The sequence below is a fragment of the Nuphar pumila genome, chromosome 5 (genome assembly GCF_984573655.1).
Source record: "Nuphar pumila chromosome 5, dmNupPumi1.hap1.1, whole genome shotgun sequence".
In the NCBI taxonomy this organism is placed as follows: domain Eukaryota; kingdom Viridiplantae; phylum Streptophyta; class Magnoliopsida; order Nymphaeales; family Nymphaeaceae; genus Nuphar; species Nuphar pumila.
In genome coordinates, this window is record NC_143253.1 from 133386541 (window position 1) to 133400169 (window position 13629).

The window sequence follows — 13629 nt, forward strand, 5'->3', positions numbered from 1 at the left end:
GAAAGGGAAAGAGACTCAAGATAGAGGACACTGACTTAGTTCGTCGATGGTTGTCGGCCGACTGGGTCTTTGAAGGGAGGGATTCCGGCGAAGAAATCCCCCTCAGAATCAGAGAGAGAACTCAGAGAGACGGGAGAGAGAGAGACAGAGAAAGGGAAGCTCATAGAGACGGAAGAGATGGGAGAGAGAGAGAGAAAGGAAAGGGGTTGAGGCGGGGGGTCGAGGCGGGGCGGGGCAGTTGCTCGAGGCTGGGCAGGGGGCTCAAAGCGAGGGGCAATATTTTTTTAATTAATTAATTAATATATATATATTATATTTTATATTATATTAAATATAATACGAGCCGAGCCTTATTGAGCTTGGTAGGCCGATCAAGCTCGACTCGTTTGCTCGGCCGAGCCTCAAAGCTCAGATCAAGCTCGGCTCATTTATGGGATGAGTCGAGCCCGAGCTAGCTCAGCTTATTGTGCATCCCTACCTGCATGTCAAAGACTAACAACATTGTGATTTGCTATTTTTTATTTTTCTTGATTTTTGGAATTTAAAAAAAAATTATTAAAATTTTACTATTTTTTACGATATGCTACGATAAGTATCTAACTTTGGGCTCGACCGATACGAGTAACGATATGCTACTTACAACCTTGGTTTAGAAGCTTAGTTTTCTTGAGATAGGCATAATAAAAGGGAAAGTCTTCATAAAAATCATGAGGGATGCCCCAAGAGTTAGCTCATTGTGGAGAGAGAAATTAGAAAGATTGGCCTATCATGAGCTCACTGACTAGACTAACTTTTTGCTAGTCTCCATAACCATCCCCTTCCTCGTCCATGAGCCATTTCTCTATGAATATGGGTCATGAATACAATGAAAATCTTTTATCTAATTATTTCATTTGATTCTCTTTCTTTCTCTAATTATTGCATTTGATTCTCTTTCTTAGTTCTTACACAGGTAAGAAACCTCTAAGACATTAAAATGAAATGGTAATCTCCTAATCAGCACTAAACTATGTCACCTGGGTACGGGTATGGGTATGGGTACAGGTACGGGTACGGAGGGTACAACACGGCAATTCAAAAAAATGTGGGTATGGGGACACGGCTAAATATATACTAAAAATATATATTATATATCTAAAATATATCTTATATATCTAAAATATATCTTATATATCTAAAATATATACTGAAAATATATATTATATATCTAAAATATATATTATATATTGAAAATATATAATATAATATAATATAGGACACGGCATTTGCTGTCTAGGTACCAGTACCCGCGCAGCACCCTAAGTGCCGTATCACAGTTACATAGGCACTAAATAGCTTGATTACCAAAAACCGGCAATTTGAAATTTGAGACCTTAAGAATAATGGAATCTTGTGATTCTGACCTCTTCTAAACGAGCCACTGGGTGATTTAGCATCTCTGCAAATGAATCTTGAATAGTTTGTCTTGCCATGGACAATGATGACTATTTAAAGTTGAGCTTTTAATTTGTGACAGTTTATGAAGTTTCAGCCACTTGTTCTGAAACAAGTTGTATGGGGCAGAATGCCATCTTCTGATCATGTTCGGATGCATTCATGGCAGATGAAGATTTTAGTTTGTGGTTGGGATCTGGATCTGGATCTTGAAAAAAGTTGAACAAGATCCCTCATCGGTTGGTTTCTTTGACACGCAAATCTAGTGTCTATAAACATGTATGTAACAAATTCACTATTCATTGCCATAATAAAGTTTAAAATTCAAGATCCATTTGGATTCAAAAATTGGTAATTGGGAAGAGGACATCTTCCTTCTTCCTACACTTTTTCCATGCCGTGAATTGTGACATCTCTAGAATATTGCCACCTTTTGGTATTTTTTATTGAATCCAAAGTGCCCCCACACGTGAAGGAGATAGAAGAGAGAAAACAGGAGGCTTTGGGCTAAAACAATGGCAAATTCCCAATGTGGGATGTGCCATATTGTCTCCCTTTATAGTATTACGATGCTGCAGAAATTACAACATTGCCCTCAATAAGTAGAGTGCTAAAAAGTTCAAAACTACCCTCAACGTTATACAGCTTTAAGATGGAGAGAAATACATACATAAAACACCAATAAAAGACTCCAAAAGACATAAATCATTAAAAGACCATTCCAAAAAATATACATTTGCTTGTTCCGTTTGAATTTTTCACAATCAACAAGCAAACCACAATTGGGAAGAGTGTTCTGCTCAAAATTAGTTAATAATTTGCATTTTGTAAAACTAAATAGAAATGACTGCATGCTCAATATAACAGTTTTCAAGCATTTGACTGGTATAAAGACTACCTAAACAAGACGAAGAAAATAGATGCCCACATATCCTCGAAAGCACATCCATACTATCTGTTGCAGTGGGAATCTAGAACAGCAACCATCATTATAATAGGAGGAAAAATGATTGTCATTTGTCAGAAAGCTAACTTGCACAAAAACTGGCCAAGATAATGAAAGCAAGAATGGTCGAATTAGTTCCTCATACATACCGTCAGTGAATGGCTAAGATTATCACAATCACCACATCCCATGAACTTTACAGGCTCACCCGCACCCTTTTTCCGCTTCTTTACCTTAGCAATAAAATGTTGAGAAGTTCAGACGACTATACATGGCAAAACACAATTTTTTTCCTAAAAAGAAGAAACAATGGACAAAAAGAGCAGTTATCAATCTGATGAAAAAAAAACAGTTCTTGCACCCAATTTTGTAACAAGGTTGTGTGCCACAAGGATTAGACTGGAAGAGTTTGACACCTTTAGAGTAATAGTGCGCCCTCGCATTCCACACCCCTGTAAACGCAACGAAACCTCTTTGCAAAGGTTTACAAGGAAATGTTGACTCTGGAGCAGGGAAAAAAAAATATGATTGTGGTAAGTCATCCGAAAGAAAGATACTGCTAAATAGAAAATTCATAAGTGTAGCTCTTAAACATCTCAAAAATCTACCCACATCACGAGAGTTATTGAACCTCACACCCCAGTTCACTTCAGCACTAATGGATTTGATCTCCTGCAAAGTTGTATTTCATGAGGCCAAGAAACACATGAAAAAACTTACATGCAGGTATGCAGACCCGAAATGAAACAAGGAAATATCTACTAATATTAGAAGCTTTTGCCACTTGAAGAAAATATTGCAATGGCCTTTGATTACAGAATTAAACATCAAGCAAAATTATGGGAATGAAATGTCCATTCAGGACCCAGCAGCGCCTGATAGATCGATATCTAATGCAAGCTTAACTTCAAAAGGGATTCTAGAGGAATTTCTATGGTTATAATACAAATTCTACAAGTTTATAAGACAATGAAAGCATGGACTTACTGTTGAGAATCAACCAACTTACATCCATACGCACCTGCTTGTATTGAACAGTTTCCATTTGTTTGTATTAGCAGGGATATTATCATCTTTCAAGTTAGAACAAGTTATGTACTTAAGAGGTGCAAATTTGTCACCATAAAACACACACATACTACACTTAAGAATAGAAGTCGTCCAGCTGTAAATTCATTAAGCTAGCATGCTTTTGAAGTAACTGTTCTCTTCTTCCTCTTAATTTCTCAATTATGTTGGCTTGGTAGTGATGGACCCCATACATCTGAATGGAAAAGGTCAACTATTTCTCGAGACTGAATAGAAAGGAAACTCTTTGACAGACATCACATTCTAACAAAAACTCATTCTTCACTGTAACCACACCAGGCAATACACTGTAATTTTGACAGAGGTAAACGTCCTAGCCTATTGACAAAGCAAAATTTGAAAGTCCTTCCTGATTGCAAGATCGCAACCAAGTCTCCCAAATCGACGTATTTGGGAGAAGTATTTTTACTACTTCGGTTTGTGTATCTGATACGACTCGGATAACCACGATTAGGGGCACGATCATGTGTTTGGGTGTAGTTTTGTTGATAAACTCTTACCTCATTTATCGAAGCGAGTATCGCGAGATATGCGCAGCATACAGATACTGCGATAGACAGATGAGAGATCCGTGGCGATCTCGTTTCATGCGAGTTGCACAATGTTGTACCCACGGTTTGAAGGATAAATCATGTCAAAATAAGATATTTGGTTACAGCGTATTCTTTTTATGTTCTTTTTCAAAAGATGCGGGTTTGCATGTGGGTACTAAAATTCTTAAAAAATGATTTTTTTTCATGAGTCAAGCTTTCCAAATAAACAGTTTTGCAAAGCAATGTCTTAGAGTCTTTTGATTTCGAAATACCAGTCAAGTCTTCCTAATCGACGTATTTGGGAATAGTGTTTTTGCTACTTCTGTTGCATTCCGATACAACTCGAATAACCCCGTTTAGGGGCGTGAGCATGGGTTTGGGCGAGGTTTCTGCTGAGAAACCTTGCACCATTATTGGTATCATAAGGCATGTGCGTCATGATGATGATGTGTTATCTTTGGATGAAAGATCCGTGGAGATCTCGTATCCTGCAATGTTGATCAAGTAGTTAAAAGTTAAGATCTTGTTGCATCACTTCTTTTGCGAGTTATTGTCGTTGAATTTCTTTTGGAGAAATTTTTACCCCTCTCTTCGTGGTCGTACTTTTAGACCTATACGATATGTTTGGACTACGATGAATAGGATGAGAGGTCTGTGGTAACCTCAAAATGTGCTTTGACATATTATTGTAATCACATGATGTTGATGATCGCCTACACAGGCAAGAGGCTCGTGTCGGTCTAAAGGACCAGAGCATGTCAAATATAAACTTGGATGATTACACCATATATTTTTGCAAACAATTACTGTGGAGATTTCCTTTGAGAAATCCATACCCCTCTCATCATGGTTGTACTTTTAGACATGTATGTTGCGTACTACAATGAGTAGGATGAGAGGTCTATGATTACCTCAAACGTGCAATGGCACGTGATTGAAATCACATAATGGTGATGTTTTCACCCTCATAAGTTGACCCCTCTCATCGTGGTTGTACCCGATGAGTAGGATGAGAGGTGTGTGGCTACCTCAAACGTGCAATGGCATGTTGAAATCACCTAATGGTGATGCTTTCGCCTTCACAGTCAAGATGTTCGAATGGGTCCAAAAACCAGAGTATATAGAATGGGTCTTCAGTTAAGTAACACCTGATGTACACATTCGATTCATCAAAAGAGGGGATGAATTGGTACAAAACTTCGATGAACAGGTTGTTAACAACCACCCCTCAAGCAAATGACTCGGTGTCCCTGATCATCGAAGTTAGGGGACAAGACTACCAGAAATTATCCTAGGTGGTAGATTTCATGGACTTCTACGAATGCCTTTGGGGATTTTCTCTCTTGGTCATTGGTCGTCCCTTTAGGAGCGGACTCAACTAGCTACCCAGGTATCTAAAATATGTGGCATAATAAACCCCCGGATTAGTCACAGTTGTTTCTACGTATTGTACCTTATGCGCACCCGCAAGGCTAGCTAATATTGAAACAAAAGTTATTTTGCTCACATTACTGTTGAATCTAGATTAGTCCATATTACTTGTCGAATCTAAATTTGTTCATGTTAACTTGTTGAATTGTGTATCGCAAATGCATTTGATGCATATGTTAGCTTTATTCACAATACTTGTGATTGAGCCTCTAGTGTTAATAAACTGTTTATCTACGTTATTTAATGGCTTGCGTCTTATGACTAATGTAACTGCTTGTTGTGCAATTGCTCACAGCTCATAATCTACGAACTGGTCACATCTTATGACTAATATAATTGTTTGTTGTGCAATTGCTTACAGCTCATAATCTACGAACTGTTCACATCTTATGATTAATGTAATTGCTTGTTGTACAATTGCTTACAGTTTGTAATTTACATACTGCCTATACCTTGTGATTGATAGAATTGCTCGTTGTGCAATTACTTAAAGCTCGTAATCTACGAACTGTTCACATCTTATGACTAATATAATTGTTTGTCTTATAAGCTACTTACATCTTGTGATTAATATAATTGTTGTTGTGAAATTGCTTATATCTTATGATGGATGAACTGATTACCTTGTATTGGTTGATAGCTTATTTGCTCGCATAATCAATTACTCATGCTAGAGATAGCTTATTTGCTTGAAGTAAATCATCTAATCATGCTAGTTACAGCATATTGCTTGTTAAGATTGCTTATTTCAGTTTCATATTATCTCACTTGTGCACCTACCAGTTTTTCGTAAAACTAACTCATTTTATGGGCACAGGTGATGATTGGGTTTGTGCAGACTACGATGGCATGATGGCGTGATGAAATCAAGATGAGACTCTTTCCTTGATGTTTCGCTCCTGAAGACAGTTCAGTAAATTTGCATAAAGGCTTTCTTGAAAACTCTTCCTTTGTATAAGTCTTAAATTATTAAAAATTGCATTTTATAATCTATTTGGTTTCTTAAATATACAGAGTTTCAAATCTGCTTGCGAAAGAAAGTTTGCGCTGTAATGCACCCAAGGTCCATTGACTTGCTATTTCAAAATACCATTTTTCGCTGAACTATTTTTAAAACTCTGAAAAATAACTAATTTCGAAGCTTTCGAATTTTTCGTAAAAAGTATAAGTCCTAGATTTTTGGGGCGTTACAGTATATATAGGGGGTGATTCCCCCTCTCCAGATATTCTTTGTCAAGGGAATTTCCCCAATACAAGATCCTTTTTTATGTGAGTTTCAGCCCATAAGTGGCTTATCCTTGTGTGACTTTATATTGACCTATAAGAAATCACATTCTCAAAGTGTTCTCTTGCCCATAAGTGGCTCTCTAAAGGATATACATTGGTTTGTAACATGGTATCAGAGCCTATAGACTCCTTAGTGATATTCATCATGTTCTCAAGCATATTTTGAGGTGGTGTGAAGATCGGGCCTTGCCTCGTGAAATGTGCCTACCAACCTTCTTGAAGATTGGTAATTTTATGAATGCATAGACATTGGTGCTTCAAAAAGAGTTGAATGTTTTCTCAAGTAGTTATTCATCTTCCTCTTTCTCTTTCTTTCCTTTTGTTTTGTACTCTTTGGTTCTATGGCCAAAAAAGAAGTGGTGACGAGAGTTCAAAACAAATTGATGGAAAGAACTACAACTTATGGGCTACCGCCATTAAAAGAATCTTTGTTGGTAAAGGATTGTGGGAGTATGTTGATGGTTCCGCAATAGAACAACAACTCACTCTCACAAAATCTATTAAGGAAAAGGATGGAACCATTAAAGAAGTTCTCAAAGAAAAGAAAAAGAAAAAGCGCTTGTAGGTTATAAGAAAGCTTTGAAGGAATGAGAAATTCCCATACCAAGGTACTTTCCTTATTTATGGGAACTGGGAAGTGTGAACGAAGATACATGTGAAACTATTTTGGAGTTTGAAAGAGCCAATGAAGCATGGCACTTCATCAAACAAACATATACTCAATATGATATTGTATTTAGATGGGAGCTTCAAGACAAAATACACAATTGTAAACAAGGAGACAAGAGTATTATAGAGTACTTTGGCTCTTTAAAAAAGTTATGGGATCAAATGGCTAAGTTAGAGCCCATTTGAGAAACTCCCAATGATGCCCTATTTAAAAAGAAGCAAATAAACAATAAGCAATTTTTTTTTATTTATGAGAGGGTTGTGACCCGAGTTTGAGCAAATGATAAGCAAGAACATTCATAGAAGACAAGATGGGCTTTCTCTTATTCAAGAGGTTTTAGCTCAAGTTTGCATGGAAGAAACTAGATTAAGGTCTCAAAATGAAATAAGAGAAGCTAAGGACAATGTGTTGGCCGTTTCAAAACCACAAGCCAACACTCACACATACAAACCTCCACATTTTTACAAGAACAACAACTATGAAAAGAATCGTGTGTATGAGGGTAAAGGAGATGGAAAGAAAATATTAGGTATTTTTTGTCATAATTATGGAGAATCGGGTCATATCAAACCTTTTTGTTCGGACTTTAAGAACAAAGAGGAAAAAAATGTTGCCACAGTTGGTACTTCACAAGTTGACCACGACTCTTCAAACAAGATGAACTCCCATGTTTTTTTCTCAACTCGTGGAAGCATTGCAACCTCTTCTCAAAGAACAATACGGACCGGTGTTGTCGTCTCCTCCTCTTCTCTTCCAAGTATGACTTCTTGGCTTTTATACTCGGTGCATCATTTCATATGATATATGCTAAGTCTATACTTTCTAATTATAGAAGTTCTACTAGTAAGAGAAATGTTTGCACTGTCGACGGAACCTCTCTTGATATTAATGGAATTGAAAATTTTGAAAACTGCCCTAGTTTTAGCATTCATCAAATAAGATTTGTTTCAAAACTAAATTTAAACGTATCTTTTGTTTCTCAAATCACCCATCATGGATGTAGAGTCTCCTTCCCTTCTAACCAATGCTTAATATAGGATCTCTAGTCTAGGAGGCAGATTGAAGAAGGGCATAGAAGAGACTTGTATTATATAAATCACTTGAAATTTCTTGTCAAGACCTTTTGCCTTAATGTTCAAAAATTGGATAAAATTTAGTGGCATCAATAGGCTCATAATACGAATGTATCATCATGATGCAAGTTCTATAATTGGGTGAAAAAGATTCATAAGATACAAATTTTTGTGGCGGCCTACTATTACGAGAAGACCTTCTAGGTTGGTTGTCATCAATAGATTCTTCTATGTTTTGAGAATATCTTTCAAGAGTCGATTGATGTTCATTTCCAAACCGCCGGGTATATACATTTAAATCATTAGGGTTTTCATTTTGAAAAAACTCATCATGTTGAGGTATGTCATTATGATGTAAGATCCCATCACAAGTATTATCACAAATATTTGTATCTAAGGACTCAATTCGATGAGCTAAATCAAATAGGAAGGAATAATCAATGTCTTCTTTAGATGTGTGAATATCAAAACCATTTTGATCCTCAAGAAAATTTACATTATTTGATACATAGAGTTTATTGTTTTGAAGATCATAGCATCTATAACCTTTTTATTTTCACCATAGTCAATGAATACACATTCAAGGGCCTTCGGTGATAATTTGTCTTGTCCTTGAATAAGCACAAAGCATTTACATCCAAAGATCCTTAGTCTATTAAAATCGAGAGTAATTTTGAACAATTTTTCAAAAGGTGATACATTCTTTAATGAAGAGGAGGGCATACGATTGATAAGATATGTTGTGGTAAGAAGAGCTTCGGCCCAAAAAAATTTAGGAACATTTTTAGAGACAAGAAGGGTTCTTGTGGTTTCAATTAAGTGTCTATGTTTTCTTTCCGCAAGACCATTTTGTTTCGAAGTTTTAGGATAAGAACATAGATGTAAAATTTCATTTGATTTAAAATAATTTTGAAAATCTCTAGACATGTACTCCCCTCCATTATCGGATCTAAATATAGCTATATTGTGTTGAAATTGATTTTGAACAAGAACATGGAATTCTTTAAAAATATTGAAGACATCGGATTTGTTTTTAATAATGTATACCCATGTATATCTAGAAAAGTCATCAATGAAGGTAACATAGTAGGAATATCCTCCTTTAGACTTAACGGGTGTCGACCCCTATACATCGGAATGCACAAGTTCAAAAGATTTTTTTGGCACATAATTACTATACGAATACGGAAGCGAATGAATCTTTACAAGAATACAATCATTGCATGTAAATGTATTTGTATTGCAAAGTTTTTCCGAAAAAGAAAAAAGATACAACTTGGAAATACTAGGATTCCAAGTCTCTTATGCCAAGTCTCAATATCTTTAGATTGAACATGATTACAAAATGATTTAGATGGCAAAGACAAAAAATCCATATAGTAAAGATCCCCTCTTCTATGGCCTTTCCCAATCCGCTTCCCGGACCGGAGATTCTGCACATAGCAATGAGTTGGTGAAAAAGAGACATTACATTCAAAATCGATAATTTGAGAAACGGAAAAAAGATTTAAATTAAGTTTTGGAATAATTCGGATTTTAGGAACAAAAAATTCTTTGTTTTGGTCAAAAGTTTTCTCAAGGTTTTCAATGCCTTCAACATCCAAGGATGTTCCATCGGCGGTGAAAACAAATGATTTAAATTTGTTTAGACTTGTTTTGATAAAAATGATGCATTTGGGGTCATACGAAAGGAGGCACCCGAGTCAAGGATCCAAGAAGTCATACCCGGAAAAGGGAAAATGGCGGCACCGAAAGTAGAAGGCAAAGAAGATGATGTAGAGGAGTTCATCTTTGTGAATTGTTGAAGAGTTTCGGTAAGATGCGCAATGGACTCTTTTATGTCTTCATCCTTCTTTGGATCTTCATTTGTATTTGGAGGAATTTCACCAACGGAAGCAACCTTCCTTTTGAATTTAGGGCAATCCGGGAGAATATGACCTAGTTCATTACAATTATGACATATAATCTTTCTTCCCCCACCACCATTATTCTTCAAAAAATGGGGTGGTTTATATGACCTAACATTATTGTCGGGTCTAGATACGGCATGAACTTCATCAACATCTCTTTTCAAGGCCAAATGTGTTTCTTCTTGACATAAGTCGGCCAAAATATCACTTAGAAGAGTAGAAGCCCAATGAAGTAGGGATCCTCTAAGTTGCTCAAATTCGGGACGAAGCCCATGAATGAATTGAAAGAATCTTTCTTTCTCCATTTGCTCTTGCCTCATGGCAATAGCACTACCTTCCCATTGGGGTTCAAAGAGAACAAGTTCATCCCACAAAGAAGATAGGGCACTATAATAATCCCTAATACTCATATCACCTTGCTTGGTTTCTCTCACCTTTTCTTGTAAAAAGAAATGTCTAGCAAGATCTATTTGCGTGTACATTCCTTTCATAAAGAACCAAGCTTCATTGGCCTTCTTAAATTTTGCAAGATTTGCACAAATCTTTAAATCCACATTAATCATGAACCATGCTAGAATTTTAGCATGTTCACTTTCCCAATCCTCCATTTTTTAAGAGAAGTCAAGAATAGCCTTCTTTTTTTCTTCTTCATTCAAAGTTTTTTTCTCATCGCCTTCAAACTTAGTTAATTTCAATTGAGGTTCTGGAATGGTCCCAAAGTTTTTTACCTTTGAGGTTATTTTCCATAGCAGTTGCCCACATTCGGTAATTGGTCCCATTCAATTTGAATGAGAGGTCGATTTTTGCATCCTTGTTGGCCATATTAAAAAAAAGGTTTAAAGGCAAGAGAGAGGATAGATATTACTTGTCAAGTGAGATCCCGATGAAGCTTCCTTAGCCTTGCTCTGATACTATGTAATGGAGTGCCAAATGAGAGAAGCGATATCTCCAAAAGCAAAACACACACATACACGAGTAGCCACTAATGAGCAAAAATACAACACACCACAAAAGTGGTTAAAACACACAAAATGAAGTGAGAAAATATATTCCACTCAAGAGGGCTTCAAAGAAGCATAATTACAATGGGGGAGAACCCCTTTATTTATAGGCACAAAAGAGAACCCTTGGAAGGGCTCCTAAGGGACGTTGGAGCCCTTCCAACGGTCACAAATGTGACCGTTGGAGGCTCCAATGTCCCTTAAGGGGGGGCTTTTCCAAGGTAAAAAGAAAAAGGAAAAAGAAATAGGGAAAAATGTACATGGCATGAATGGGGGTAAAAAGACTATTTTACCCCTAATGGGTATTACAAAGGATATATATATATATATATATGTGTGTGTGTGTGTGTACAATCATATTTTAACAATCCCCCCCCCTCTCCAAGTATTCTTTCTCAAGGGAATTTCCCTAATACAAGATCCTTTTTTATGTGAGTTTCAGCCCATAAGTGGCTTGTCCTTGTGTCTTTGTATTGACCCATAAGAGGTCACATTCTCAAAGTGTTATATTGCCCATAAGTGGCTCTCTAAAGCATATACATTGGTTCGTAACAATAGCTTCATGTTCTTCTATGAGATATAGCCCTATACCTTACCTTTTCTCAAGTCCTAAAATTTAAGCTTTTTATTCAAGGAGTTCACTAAAAGTAAACTAACATGAAGACCAGGAACAAGTAAAACGGAAGATAGTGTGAACAAGGGATCTCTGCAATCGACTTTCCAAGCATAGGGGTTACATTGAAATGGGGTTCCACCAAATTCCAAGATACTAAACAAATGTAGCCTTTTCACCAGAAATTCCCATAGACCAAGGTTGCCAAACTAGAAAGCGGAAGCGGGAAACGATAGGACAAGCGGAAAGGAAGAAACGAAGCATTTTGAAATTTATAGGAAGCGCGGGAAGCGAACTATCAATTTGAAAGTGAAATATAAATAAAAAATGAAGCAATACGGTAACTGAATAGAAATCGAACAAAAAGCAAATAAAACCTAAAATAAAATTGATTATTCTTATATTTCACGATTTTTCAGTAAAAGAGTTAAATTTTTGTTAAAATCTAACAATAATGGTTACAACTTTAGAGAAAATACATGCGAAGTGAGTGAAAGAGTGAGAGGAAATACATGAAAAAACATGAAAAGAAACGTGAGAAAAGCATATAGGAAACATATACCATGTGTGTGGAAAGCATAGAAGAAGAGTGGGGGAATCGAGATTCCCATGAAGTTTCGGAAGCGAGTATGTCACTTCCGAAGCGAGTTTCCGGGAAGTGTGCTTCGCACTTACCGAAGAAGCTTCCGGTAACTCTGCCATAGACAACTTGATAGCTGCTTAACTAGGGTTCACACATCGCCACATGTTTCCCAGGGTACACCAGAATTTTCATCACAGAACATTTCCTTTTACCTGGAAATAGAATTTTGAACAGAAATTCCCATGAACAACAGCATAGCTGATTAACTTGGCTTCCCAAATTGCCGCATGTTTCCAAGGGTACAGAATTTCATCATTGAGGATTCCTTTTCACCTTGTCCTCAGTATGCCCAAAGCCAGACTCATAAATTACTGAATTTCACAATTATGTAAAAATAGCTACCAACATGGCATTAGAAGTTTCAAATATTTATTTTTCTAATTTAACTCCAGCAACATCCTCTCAAGTTTCACATGCTAAATCGTTCAAGATGACTGCCAACTGTATGATCTTATGCCCAATATCTTTTATCACTCCTACATGTAAGTAATCCACAATGCAACAACAAAAGCTTCAATTATAGACAAGATGGAGAAAAGCTGAATCGTGCAGAAGGATTACCAATTTCATTATTAGTCAATCCTTCAAGCAAGCAATGAAATGAAAATTCCTACCAAACACAACCTTAAAATTTAACTTTAGACAAAGTAAACAGTCCAACTGGAAAAGATAAAAATCACATTGATGCAACCAGAAACAAGGAGAGGGATCTGACATCAAAGCACATGGCATGCATGTGTTGGTGAATATCATGAGAATAATGACTGGAATTCACAGAAATATACACCCCAAAAAGGGGCAAGTTATCCAAGTAAATGCAGCCAGTTTCAAAAGCATGCAACCTCCACAAAGTCAGATTGAGTGTATTGATCGATATAGTAGCAGGGCCCATGATACATTGTGACTCCAAGTCCAGCACATTCAAGTCAAGTCGTCAAGTAGCCATGAGTCATGACTAAAACAATATAAAATTTAGATTTAGCAACAATATTAGTGAAG

General features: G+C 36.6%; 1 protein-coding gene across 6 annotated transcripts in view; it reads right to left on the reverse strand.

The window, feature by feature from the left end:
* Window positions 1-13629, reverse strand: part of REV1 (DNA-directed DNA polymerase) — a 97299-nt gene that overhangs the window by 68456 nt on the left and 15214 nt on the right. For 5 of the 6 annotated variants that reach the window (XM_090006827.1, XM_090006822.1, XM_090006823.1 and 2 more), the window contains 4 exons: window positions 2993-3052; window positions 2797-2883; window positions 2530-2613; window positions 2333-2405 (listed from right to left, as the gene is read on the reverse strand). In XM_090006827.1, the coding sequence (XP_089862953.1) occupies window positions 2333-2405; window positions 2530-2613; window positions 2797-2883; window positions 2993-3052 (304 nt within the window). The remainder of the gene's footprint in view (window positions 1-2332; window positions 2406-2529; window positions 2614-2796; window positions 2884-2992; window positions 3053-13629) is intronic. The other variant, XM_090006826.1, reaches the window with a different exon arrangement.